This window comes from Euleptes europaea, chromosome 7 (assembly GCF_029931775.1).
Source record: "Euleptes europaea isolate rEulEur1 chromosome 7, rEulEur1.hap1, whole genome shotgun sequence".
In the NCBI taxonomy this organism is placed as follows: Eukaryota; Metazoa; Chordata; class Lepidosauria; order Squamata; family Sphaerodactylidae; genus Euleptes; species Euleptes europaea.
Window position 1 is genome coordinate 29176483 of NC_079318.1, and position 13558 is coordinate 29190040.

Below are 13558 nucleotides of genomic sequence, written 5' to 3' on the forward strand. Positions count from 1 at the left end.
GTTACAAGCAATACGTATAGGGTCCCTTCCCACGAAAAGACCCCAAGAAATTCCAGTATGGGAAAGTGAATATGATGGAGTAGACTCATCTTTCTTAGGAAGAAAGGCCAGTCGAGGATTTTTAGCTTAGAGGAACAGAGAGAATTTCATAGAGATTTACAAGATCATGAATAATTTTGAGAGGGTTATACAAGGAAAAAAATACTCGCTCTCCATCGGATACAATACCTGAGGATAATCCAGTGAAATGGTAACTGGCAGATAAATGAAAGGAAATACTTCACAGAATACAGAATTACTCTGGAATGTTGTGTTGGCTTTCACAAAAGATTAAATTTATGGTGTTTAAGCTTCTCAGTGACTACGAGATATGACAGCAGGAAATGAATCTTTCATGTACAGGGCTGATGTATCTTGAGTACCAGACGCCAGAGGCAGTCAAGAGGTCGTAAACCATAATCTGTAGAAAAACCAAAACAACTGAGCCTTTACAAAGTTTTGTTCTCATGTTCTTGCTGAGATTGAACTGATGAGGGACCTTTCTAGATTTTGGCCTAAGAATATTGACAGTTGCATCTTGTGCGGATCTATTATAGCATAAGAGCTGAGAGTTTCCAAAGAATCTCAGTTAAAGTATAAAACAGTAAAACAAAAATATGGAAAAGAAAACAGAGTAAGCATTTATGCCCTGCTTTTCTCCCTATTGAGGACCTCAAACAGCTTACACCATTATTCTCTACTCTCCAATTTATCTTCATAACATCCCTGTGGAGTAGGTTAGGCTGAGAGCGTGTGACTCAGCAAGCTCCCATGACAAAGTGGGGATTAGAACCTGGGTCTTCCAGTTACATAGCTGGGTAGTAGCTTAATTTTTTTGTTTTAGTTTTAGTTACTATGCCTGTTTAAAGCACACCACTGGCCTTTTCCACTTTGCCCATCAGTCTTTACTTAAATATTGAAGCTTCTTAAAACTTAATTACTATGAGGTTTAGGTTTTAATGTTTTTTTTAACGATTTTGAACTTGATTCTGTTATATAAGAGTGGCTAAAAAATCCTGTAAGTAAACAATAAGGTACATACTTTGCACGTCTCACTTACAAGTCTCGAATGCATTTTCTGGCATCTCCAGTTTAAAGGCTTTCTGGCAGCAGAAAAGACAACTGCCATAGATCTTTGACAACTGCTACGTCATGTCATAGCAGATAGAATGCTGGACTAGATGGATCTGTGTTCTGATGGGATAGGAGGCATTTCATATATTCAGAACCTCAGAGGAGGACATGTGAAGGGAATACAGCAAATAGCAAACAGATGCAGAAAAACAGACAGCCTGGAAAGGCCTTCAAAGTACAATTGTATGCAGAGCTACTTCCATCTAAGCCTGTCGATTACTGTGGGCTAAACTGGAGTAACTCTGCTTAGGATTCTTATCCTGTTAGTTTTGGCAACACACCAATGTTCAGAAGTAAGCCCTATGTAATTCAATGGGGGTTACTCCAAGTAGGATTGCCAGGTCCCTCTTCGCCATGCGTGGGAGGTTTTGGGGGCAGAGCCTGAGGAGGGCCTGGTTTAGCGAGGGGGGGGGGACTTCAATGCCATGGAGTCCAGTTGCCAAAGCGGCCATTTTTTCCAGGTGAACTGACCTCTATTGGCTGGAGATCAGTTGTAGCAGCAGGAGATCTCCAGCTAGCGCCTGGAGGTTGGCAACCTGACCTCCAAGGCAAATGCCATTAGCACTGCAGCCTTAAGATGGGGCTATAACGTCTGTGACCCCATCCTTGTCTTTTTAGAGGTACCATAGAAAGGACCCCAGGAGGTTGTATTCAACTGTCAGAGCTCTGCATCATATGGGCAGAGGTAGGTGGTTGGAATAGTCATCCTTTTGCCAAGGCAAACTTTATTTCTTGCCAAGGCTAGAATAATGCTGTTGCTGTGAAGATCAGCTTCCCCTCAGGGCTTTATCAATAGTCATCTCCAAACGTTCCAAATGCATGTTCTGGAATTTCTCAGTTATTCTTTGTGCTGGGGCTCATGCAATCATGCGTGTGCGGATTGTTAGATGCACAGTGATGGCACTAGCTCTCCCAGCAGCGCTTGCAGCAAACTGTGTCAGATTTACTCATGTCTAAAACTGTCACTTGCGTAATCGCTGCAATCCATGGCCGCAGGGAGAAGTAACAAACCAAGGAAGGAGAGGGAATTCTTATTCATGTCGCTCTCTGTGGAAGCTTTGGATTTTAGTTATGCAATAACCTTAAATGACACAGGCATGGTACGCTGAACCAGTATCAAGCAGCCACCCACAAGATATTTATTCTTGTCCATTACGAGATAGTAAAGAGACAGGGTTGCCAACCTCCAGGTATTAATCAAACCAGCTGACTCGGAAGCGAGTGCATTTTCGGTGTGGTGTGCAGGTTCCGCGCACCCACAACGGACTTATCTTTTGGAACAAGTTTGGTTTATATATAGTTAGAATTTTATAAGGGACATCGTTCTACTGAAGAAGAATTATCATAAGAACAGTGATATATCCGTGTGTATATATTTCCCTGCATAAACAACACAACAGCTTTCTAACATATTGTATAATAAGTGTATATGATGGTTTATCTTGTATAATAAGTATATGATTGAATACTTGAAGGTTTTTTCCTCTCAAAAGTAAAAGAAATAAGAGTGTTGGTGGCTGCGTACTGAATAATTCCTTAGCCGGTTGCCAAACCTCCAGGTATTAGCTCCTACCATTACAACTGGTCTCCGGCCGATAGAGATCGGTTCACCTGGAGAAAATGGACGCTATGGCAATTGGACACTATGGCATTGGTCCCTCCCCTCCCCAAACCCCGCCCTTTTCACCCCCCAAAACCTTCCGCCGGTGGCAAAGAGGGACCTGGCAACCCTATAAAGAGAGCTGGCACAATTTCATTGGAGAACTGTTGCACAAAGTCAAATCCCCTCGCATGAGAGCAGAATTCTGGGATTTTAAAAAAAGTACTCTTGCAGGGTGCCAGAATCTATAAGGGCCTTGCAAGCTCTGTGTAGAGCTTTGAATTTAGGGAATGTTCTGGTAAAAACATTAAGAGGAGCTTCTCTGGTATTTCAGCAAGTGAAGCTACTAACACCTTTTCACCTGGAATGTCTGTGTGGAAGCCAGTTGTATAATGGTTAATATGTTGCTTTTGGAATGCAGAAAACATAAGCACAGAAGGGGGCCCATCGTGGATCAGACCAGTGGTCCATCATCCTGTCCCACAGTTGTCCTGGGAGGCCACCAAGCAAGCTATAGAGGCCTCCCTTGGATGTTGCCTGCTATCACTAATATTCAGAGGTTTGTTGCATCTGGATGTGGAGGCGCTCTTTAGTCATCATGGCTAGTGGCCAATGGCCAGTGGCCACCAATGGACCTATCTTCCATGAGAAGGAAACTAGAGTTCAAACCCTTGTTTGGATCACAAACTCACCGTATGATCTTGGGCTTGGCATTCTCCCTTAGACTAATTTACCTCACAGTGTTGTTGCAATGGGAAAAAAATAGGATAACCTATCCATATATGGTATGTCATTCACTGACAACGCATTTCCAGTTAATGTATTCTATTGATACTTTTAATGACATTGTTGACCGGCTGACACCATGGCTAAGAACTCAAAGACCAGTGAAGATAGGCATAGCAAAAAACACCTGGTTCGACCACGAATGTAGGGAAATGAGGAAATCCCTCAGATACTTACAAGGTAGAGTCAGAATGGACAAATCCCCCTATTACATTGGAAGGCTGGCACAATTTCGCTATAAATATAAAAGCTTTTTGAAGCAAAAGAAATCACAGAATAATAGAGCACAGTGGGAAGAACTAGCCCTGTCCATCGCTAACAAAAATAATAAAAAATTATCCCAGATGTTTTAGATACAGTTGAGGGCCGAGTTAGATTTTTAATGGCAGACGTTAATTCGAAGATCACGCGTAGTGTGGCCTTTTATATCATGTTAGCTTCTAAGCTAAGGAAGAAATTTGTTGAAAATCAGACCCCAAAGTTGACAGAAAGAATAATTTAGGAGAACTATAACATTCAATCAATATGTATATATGTGGCTGTCTGTAACTTTTTAAAATTTTTATTCATGTAACCCTGGGTGTTGTGGGTTATATATTTTGTATGGTTTTAATCTGAACATTGTTAAGGTCTGTGACTAAAACATTAATAAATTGATTGATTGATGTATTCTAAGCGATTCCTTGTTAGAACTGATTAAATATTAGAAACAAAATTGTTTTCTGTCCTCAGTGGAGTATAACCAAAATCAAATTTGATTCTGGTCTTTCACTTACAACATCTAATTTCCATCGGCGTTAGAGGAACTGATTTAGAACACTTTTAGAAATTGTACATGAGGATTTATTTACATTGTAAGCCATCTTGAGTACCGCAAGGGAGAAAGGCAGCCAATGCATGTTTTAAATAAATAAATAAATAATATATTTGGTTTCCTTTCAGATTTTCAGAGTATGGGATATCCATACACTTTCACTGATGCAAATCTTCCATGATACTCAAGCAGGACCCAGAGATGCACAGATCTTTTCTATGGTATTTGACAATAACCACGGCGTACTCATTACAGGTATGCTTGTCTAACTGATGAGTGAGAAATTACCCCCTCTCTAGATATGCTAATAAATAATTATTAGCTTAATATTAGCTTAATTATTAGCTTAAAATTATTAGGTTAATATGCTAATAAATAATTGCCGCAGATACACATTATCTTTCGGTTGACTCGTCTAGACCAAATGATTCACGGAAATTTGAGGGAAACAAGCTGCTTGTTTTAAAGAATTAAAGTAACTTTATCCTATAATTTTGAGAATTCTAGGTTACATATGGCTGTCGTGGTTAGAACGGCGGACCAAAACTGGGGAGATGCTGGGCCAAATCCCCACTCTACCATAGAAGTTTGCTTGGTGACCTTGGGCCAGTCACTCTCTCTCTCTCGCTCGCTCATACCATCCTGAGCTCCTTGGAGGAAAGACAGGATTAAAATTCCCCTCCCCTCAGACACAAGCACTTTTCCACATAAACACTCCTTAAAATAACTTCTGTGATCAAGAGTTTGTGTTATTAGTTTATTGATTAAAGCAAATAGCACCTATTCCCACGAGCAGAGATCTGCCCCTGCCTTTCCTTCATCCTTTTGGAACAGGAGCTTCAAAAACCCAGAAAGCTCCACCTTTGCATCTGCGGGGGGTACCCATGTAGAAGCTGCCTACATTGTAGGTGGGGCTGCCAACCTCCAGGTACTAGCTGGAGATCTCCTGCTATTACAACTGATCTCCAGCTGATAAAGATCAGTTCACCTGGAGAAAATGGCCACTTTGGCAATTGGACTCTATGGCATTGAAGTCTCTCCCCTCTCCAAACCCGCCCTCCTCAGGCTCCATCCCAAAAACCTCCCACCAGTAGGGACCTGACAACCCTAATTGTAGGAGCATCCTTGACCTGGAATCACCCAACATGTTATGAAACCTACCAACCTTTTGTGATTGACATTGCCTTCCCCATTGAAGCCGTTTTGTGGTGGCAGCCACGACATTTTCTCCAATTTACAAAAGTGACCACATAGTCAACACAGTTGGAGATGACTGAGAAGATTCCAGTATGCCAGCCAATCTGGGTTTGTTTTTGAGTGAAGGTAGTACATTGAATATACAGCAAACTTTGCAATAGCAATCTTTTTAATTATTTACATTCTTTATACTCCTCCTTTCTTACTGAGGCTCAAAGCTAATTCCATGTGTAATTCAATACAATCAACAAGATGAGACATGCAATAAACAATGCAATAGGATTTGGATTGCAGAAATCTGAAACCAAGTAGAAATATGAACAGATGAAACAAGGCATAAGCATTAATATGACGCATTGAATTATGCAGAAATTATATAGTAGGACCTTTACAGTGACAGTACAAACTGTAAACACTCATATAGTCTCTAACCCTTTACCACAGTATCTTTCTGAACCATTTCAATACAGTAAAGCCCTATCACCTGCGTAAAAAAAGCCCTCCTGAATAATTCAGTTTTGCCTGATTTGCAGAAAGCTGGGACAGTGTGAGCCTTCTTGACCTCATCAGGCAGGCCATTCCATAAGGCCACAACAGAAAATTCATATGTATGGGTAGTTACAGACTTTGCCCATTTGTAGGGTAGCACCTGCAGAAGGCACTGTCATAGGGGGGGAATAGGGGGGAGAAGCCATTCCCCATAAGAGGGACCAAGGCCATGAATGTGATAGCCAATATCTTGAGTTGAGCCCAGTAATTGATGGTCAGCCAGTGGAGTGACTGCAGAGTGGGAATAATACCCATGCTCTGCCCAGTTCCCAATGACAAATGAGCTGCACAAACTGTAGTCTCTAAGTTGACTTTTAGGGGAGACCTATATAGAGTGCAGGAGGCCAGTGGCACAGAGTGGTAAACTGCAGTACTGCAGTCCAAGCTCTGCTCACCTGAGTTCGATCCCAACGGAAGTTGGTTTCAGGTAGCCTGCTCAAGGTTGACTCAGCCTTCCATCCTTCCAAGGAGGGTAAAATGAGTACCCAGCTTGCTGGGGGTAAAGGGAAGATGACTGGGGAAGACACTGGCAAACCACCCCATAAACAAAGTCTGCCTAGTCAACATCGGGATGTGACATCACCCCATGGGTCAGGAATGACCCAGTGCTTGCACAGGGGACCTTTACCTTTACCTTATATAGAGTGCATCACAGTAGTCTAGTCTTGAAGTTACCATGGCAGGGAACCAAGTGGCCAGATTGGGCCAGTCAAGGTAGGGGGGCATCTTGTGGGCTAAGCTGAGTTGGAAGGAAGCTTTTTTTTGCAGCTGCATTAACATGCTTCCCCAGCAGTAATGTTGGATCCAGTATAACCCCTAGGCTCTTAACTGAGTCAGCAAGGGTCAGCTGAACCCCATCAAAAGTGGGGACCATAATGTCCTTCAAGATCTCCACCTTCCTAGCCAGCATTAGCTCTTTCTTCTCAGTGTTTAGTTTCAGTTTGTTCATTCTTAGCCTTTTTAACCACAGCACCAGGAGATTTGGATAAGGAGATGTACAGCTAGGTATGGTCAGCATATTGATGACAGCCACCCCAAAACTACAAATGATTTGTCCAAAGGGCTTTACATAGAGATTGAAAAACATGGAGAATAGGATTGAGCCCTGTGGAACCTCACAGGATAGGTCCCACACAGATGGTAACTGGTCTCCAGTGGCAACCCTTTGAGTGTAGTCCATGAGGAATGGTTTGAACCACTCTAATCCACATCCTCTGAAACCTCCTTCTGCCTCCAAGCACCTCAACAAGATGCCATGGTCCACTGTATAAATCCAGGTGGAGCAACAAAGAAGCATGACCTTTGTCTACATTCAGATGGAGGTCATCAGCTAAAGCCAACAGGTCATCTCTGTCTGAAGCCAGACTGAAAATGGTCCATAGCAGATATGTGGGCCCCATTTTTTCCTCTGCTGGAAACAATGGAGGCTAGATGGGGCTCCCTTTTGGGGGGGCATAAAATTGGACCCTCTGACCCAAACTTTACCAAACTTGGGAGTTCTTCTAAAGAGAGTCACCCGCAGCAATGTTGCAAATTTGGTGCCTTTACCTTAAAAGATACAGCCCTCCAGAGCCCTGAAAATATTCCCCATAGGCTGTAATGGAACCAATTTTTTTTTTATTATTCCTGGAAAAAAACATACCGGTATGGGAATTTGGGAATATTCAGGTATCCCCGCAAAATTGGGGTCCCAAATCGAAATTTTCCCTTTTTTTTTTTTTGCACAACCCTATCCATAACTAGACCAGACAATGTATTAGGCATTTCTTCTGATGGACCGATGTTATAACCAGCATCTAGATCAGAACATATTCATATTTCTTTTCAAGCAGCATTCAATAGCAGGCAAAGTAACTGGTGTTCATGCTTTCTATCATGCATTAGGAACTATCTTTACCTTTTACCTTTTATCCCTTAGAAGCTCCTTGATCAATTGATCTTGAGCAGCATATATCTAGTGTTGGAGGGATATAAGGATTGAAACAAATCTTGCCACTGACAATGTAGCCTTGGGGTCCCTATCGCTTAGTAAAAAAGGCATTATGTAAGTCACAGAGGCATTGGATTTGTATATTAAAAGGGGGAAAATATAGTGCGATCGAAGTTCCTCGTAAAAACGGCATTCCAAAAGGGCATGGGCTAATGAGTCAATAGCGCCAGAAGAGCAAGAGCAGATCCTGTCTGAGTATGGTATATTCAGAATTCTGCCCTGCATTACCATAGAAGGGATTATGAACTATCTGAAATAAAGACTTAACATGTTTTCTAGTACAACCAGTGGCATAGTCATGAACAATTTTATGTATTTATCCATATTTTATGATCTACAGGATCAGCTGTCATTGATCTTTATCCTCTAACACGAATGATACAAGACACAAAGCAGGTCCCCCAGACACATGAAAGGAACATCAATGTGTTGTTATACAATACCGCCTTTCACCAAGTTCTTACAATCTGTTCTGAGTCTATTGTAAGAGTGAGTATAAATCGTGGCAACTTTTCAAATGCAAAATCTATTATTTTGAATAGATAAATTAAGAGCAATTAAGCAAGCGTTAAACAATAAACCGTTGCTTATTATGCACATCATCATTTTTGAAGCCATTTGGTGGGCTTAATTCTCCTAAGGATTGATGAACTATGATAAATAAATGATTTAGTTGTCGAGCAGTCATTTTTTTATGTTGAGAAACATTCAGCTGAACTGCAAACTCAAAGTAATTACTTTTGCTTGTCTGTTAAGCTACAGAAAGATGTTATTAATCAAAGTTCTTGGTCTTCCCTGTGGGTTACTCTCCCAGTTTTATCATTTTCTTCCCTAGCTTAATATTTTGTACAGCTTTAAGAAAGCAACAACAACATGTTAACTTTTATAGAGAAAATGAAACAACTAATATACTTGCTTAGGTTGGCATGCATGTAATTCATTTTACGTTTAGATCTGGGAACTGGAATCGGGGCAGCTAATATACCAGATTGAGGACGCCCATGGGCCTGGCATTGAGTTGACATGTGCAGCAACTGATAAAAATGGATTTCACCTTGCCACCGGAGCGTGCGACGGTAAAGCTATGAACTACTTGTTAACTGCAGTAACATCCAGCTTTAAAATAATGTATTGTTCTGTGGTAAGGATGGTGAGACTAAAATCCACATGACTGTACTCTGCAATCCAAAGTAATGCATTCTGGGAACAGTTTCACCAACTCTCTTACTGTTTGTGTAGACCATTCCTCAGACATAAAAGTTACCAAATGAGGACTGAGCTCCCCTCTCAAAAATTCACATAGCCCTACCGTGAAGAAAGCAAACACCAGTATAGCCCAGTTCTACTTTAGTCATATTGGACTCATTGGCCATTTTTGCATGGTAATTAGCAGTGCGTTCCAGGCTGAATTTCCCTGCATATTTTTTTGAATTTTGCACGCTGCACCGTCATTCTGTAAGTGACTGGAAAGCCGCCACATACCTGCTTCGCATTACTAAAGAGCCCATTTAACGCAACCTTTGGTGTTTGCCATGAAGAATCCCCCTCAAGGAACCATGCAAAACAACAGAGGCGCGTTAGCTATGCACATGCTGATGGCTATGCAAACAGGAACAAAGGAGCAGGTGAGTGGGGGGTAGAATTTCTCCTTTTGCGCCGGGACCATGAATAGGCATTTTAAAGTCGCATTTTAAAAAAGAGCTTTGAGCGAGCATCAAAATTGACCATGCAAAAATGGCCATTCGGTTCCCAAATAGATGTGTTTTGAAGTTACTGAGTGAAGTTTGAAAAGAATTTCACAGTTTCTCCTCAGCTTAAAGACTAGCACAACTATTGCGGGGTGAATTTTTCTAGGTAAGAGCCAGGCAATGCACTTTCTGATCAAAATACATGCCACAGTGACCCTCCTGCTTTGCTGCACATTCAGGGACTGTGAAAACATGGGACTTTGGCAGTGGACAACAACTGAAGACATTGCCTTTAGCCAAGGAAAGCATTGATAATGAACACTGGCTGATTCAGATGAGTTACCTGAAGGCTAGTGAGAGCAAACATGTGATCTTGCTGTTGGAGCACAGTGGAACAATCAAAATTGTTCAGGTATTTAGCATTTTAATATGTTTTTACTCTTTCATTTTGTAGTTATTAATTTTGACGGACACACAATCCTTCAAGGAATTCAATTTTTTACAGCGAGCCTTTAAAATGTTGCAAAAGGTGGATCTGCATTGCTAACAGCCCGTTCCTGAGCTGGAAGGGCAAAAGTCCTTTGGAGGCGGGCAAGGGCCTGTGGTGGCGTCCAAGGCCGCTTGCGCCACCCAGAGTGGCACAGACGCTGGCGTTGGGGCGCTCATGCCAGCCTCCCCATGCTGCCATGGCAGCGCAGCCCTGGCACGCAGGCTTGGCTTCCCACTGGCGTCCTGATGGCGCACCTCTGTGCACTGGTCATCCCAGGGGGCATTCCCAGGGCGTTCTGGGGCAGAGCCGCCTTTAGGTGGCTTCCTAACCCCCCTTCAGGCCGGGACCGCCTCCTTTGCCCTTACCTGCTGTTACGCCACCTTGTTAGGTGGCGTAGCCCTGTGGAACGCTATGGAGTGGTTCCACAGGGCTTGCAGGTAAAGGCAAGGTTTCGGCTTAGTGGGGAGGGGAATCCTCCTTTGGAGGCGGCATGGCGGCGCCACCTCCCGCCAATGGCTCAGCCCTCCCCCTTAGAAATGGGCTGCCCATTATCAATATTGTGCTTGCTTCATGTCACATCATAATATAATAGAGCACTACCATCTTCATATAGAGCTATAGTTTTATTCCAGATTGTCTACCAAATTAAATCAGTGTGATTGTTTATTCCTCCCCCCCTCCCATCTTTCTGCCCTTACTTTCCATTACATCCTTGCTCGTGGCCTTCCTTCCTCCAGTTTGGCCACATGCAGATGCGCAGAAGTCTTCTGCTGCCCTCAGCAACTTTCTTGGTGATCCCCTTGTTTGGAACTCCTTCCCAAAAGAGCCACACTGTTCTTTTTCTTATTTCAAATCTCTCTGCAAGACATACCTTTTCTGTGAGGTTTTTGGCATAGTCCCTCAAGCTTCATCCCCAACAGAAACTAACTGCTTAACATGTAAGTGCATTTTTTCCTATCTATGCCGTTACCCACGGTTTTCCATTTCCCTCCTTTTGTTGTTCTGCTCTCTGTTGAAACATAGATTGTAACTTCCATACAGCAGAAAATTTTCTTTTTGTTGATGTCACACTGAAAAGTGCTTTGGACCCTGAAGGCACAATATAAATATTTGTCATGCTATTAGGATACCGTAAGTGTCTGGATATTATTATTTTTTTATTCACTTGTCCAGCTCAGATAAATAATCCCAGTGTGGCAGATCCATTAACAAAAAGAACTCATAATGTTTTGCACAGTAATACGAAATGATTCATCAGTATTGCTGGTGGGAATCACTTTTGCCTCGCCCATTGTTTTAAGTCGAGATAGTTATTTCTTTAAAATATTTATATCCTGCCATATCTCAAGGCGGGTTATCAAAGCAATAACAAGTTGTAAACAACAAAAACAGGGTAACAGTCCAACAACAAGATAAAAACCATGAACAGGGTAAAAACACGGCCCAATCTGCGAAAGCAATTTACCCTTCCACCATGAAATAAAACCGTCTTACCTGCTGTGATGGACAGGAGGCTGTCCTGCCCTTGAAGGGAAAAACAGCCACTCAGCTGAAACTGTGGGTTTGTTACTCCAGCAGCCAATCAGCTTTCAGAAGGGGGACAGAATGCTGGAGGGAAGCACAAGGGCACTTGGTTCAGATCTGCCTCAGGGAGAGTGCAGTGATCGTTTTGGATCTGCTAAGCATAGGGCTGCCAGGTCCCTCTTCGCCACCAGTGGGAGATTTTTGGAGTGGAGCCTGAGGAGGGCAGAGTTTGGGGAGGGATGTCAATGCCATAGAGTCCAATTGCCAAATCAGCCGTTTTCTCCAGGTGAACTGCTCTCTGTTGGCTAGAGATCAGTTGTAACAGAGGAGATCTCCAGCTAGTACCTGGAGGTTGGCGACCCTAGCTCAGCAAGACAGCAGTTTGGAGGGTAGTTCTGCCTGGCAGCATGGCAGAGTTGTTCATCTGTACCTCTGTAAGAGGGTAGAGTGCCCAGTTGTGAAGCCTGTCTCTGAGGATGAGCTAAACAAATAAACCAATCGGCACTGAGGCGCTACAACTCACACTACCTACTATACAACAAAAGAAAAGCGACAGAATATTACAACACAATAGATATAATATAGAAATGTGCAAAGTGATCTATTATAACGTGTAACACATAAGGCAAAGATCACTTTGCCTTACGTGTTATGTGTTATGTGTTACATGTTATAATAGATCACTTTGCACATTTCTATATTATATATTGTGTGTTGTAATTTGTACATATTCTGTTGCTTCTCTTTTGTTGTATAGTAGGTAGTGTGAGTTGTAGAGCCTCAGTGCTGATTGGTTTATTTGTTTAGCTGCTTGTCTCTCAGCATAAGGTTTGGTTTGGTATTGTCTCTGATGATGAGTAGACATTGTACCATGTAGTCTGACTCTTGGGGAAGGGCTACGGGTGGAATCCGGTGTGCGTGAAAGTATCAAACCTAGAGGTTAGTCAGTGAAAGCCTGTTTGTACTAGGAAGCATTAAAGAGAATTCAGACCACAACTGAAGTCATAACTAGCTGAACTTAATGTGCCTTGGCCAGGTTTCTCCTTTGGCTTCCTGAAAACCCGCGCTGCTGATCTGTTCACTGAAAACAACCTGTAATAAATAAATCTTATTTGTTGTTTACTTACAACTCCTGCCTCAGTGATCTCCGTGTTCTTCTTGCTCACCACAAAACTTACTCCAAGCAGTGTATCCAAAGCCTTTACACTTGCTACCTTAAGAACACCTTGTAACTGAGGAGAAGGTTTACAGTTTAAGGCAAACCTGGTTCCACATATTAGAGGCTGGGTGGGTCCCTTAATTGGTAGAAAATGTCTGTCACACCTGCCTTCCTAAAACAGTGCTTTGGGAAGTGTTTCCCACCAGACCTTCTACCAGACATAATGGAAAGTAGCTATATAATTAATTACAGCACCAGATCCATATTCAGTCCAGGGATTGCCTGGTGTTCTACACTACATTAGTAGCTCCAGTAGAGCCAGCGAGGTGTAGTGGTTAAGAGCGGTGGCTTGGAACGGTGGCGTCTGATCTGGAGAACCGGGTTTGATTCCCCGCTCCTCCACATGAGCGGCGGAGGCTAATCTGGTGAACTGGATTTGTTTCCCCACTCCTACACACGAAGTCAGCTAGGTGACCTTGGGCTAGTCACAGCTCTGATAGAGCTCTCTCAGCCCCACCTACCTCACAGAGGTTCTGTTGTGGGGAGGGGAAGGGAAGGTGATGGCAAGCCAGTTTGAGTCTCCCTTTA

The 13558-nt window shown here is 42.7% G+C and overlaps 1 protein-coding gene across 1 annotated transcript in view; it reads left to right on the forward strand.

The window, feature by feature from the left end:
- Positions 1-13558, forward strand: part of WDR64 (WD repeat domain 64) — a 95565-nt gene that overhangs the window by 43338 nt on the left and 38669 nt on the right. Inside the window, exons 11-14 of the mRNA XM_056853341.1 lie at positions 4502-4628; positions 8450-8598; positions 9062-9185; positions 10037-10209. Coding sequence (XP_056709319.1) covers positions 4502-4628; positions 8450-8598; positions 9062-9185; positions 10037-10209 — 573 coding nt within the window. The remainder of the gene's footprint in view (positions 1-4501; positions 4629-8449; positions 8599-9061; positions 9186-10036; positions 10210-13558) is intronic.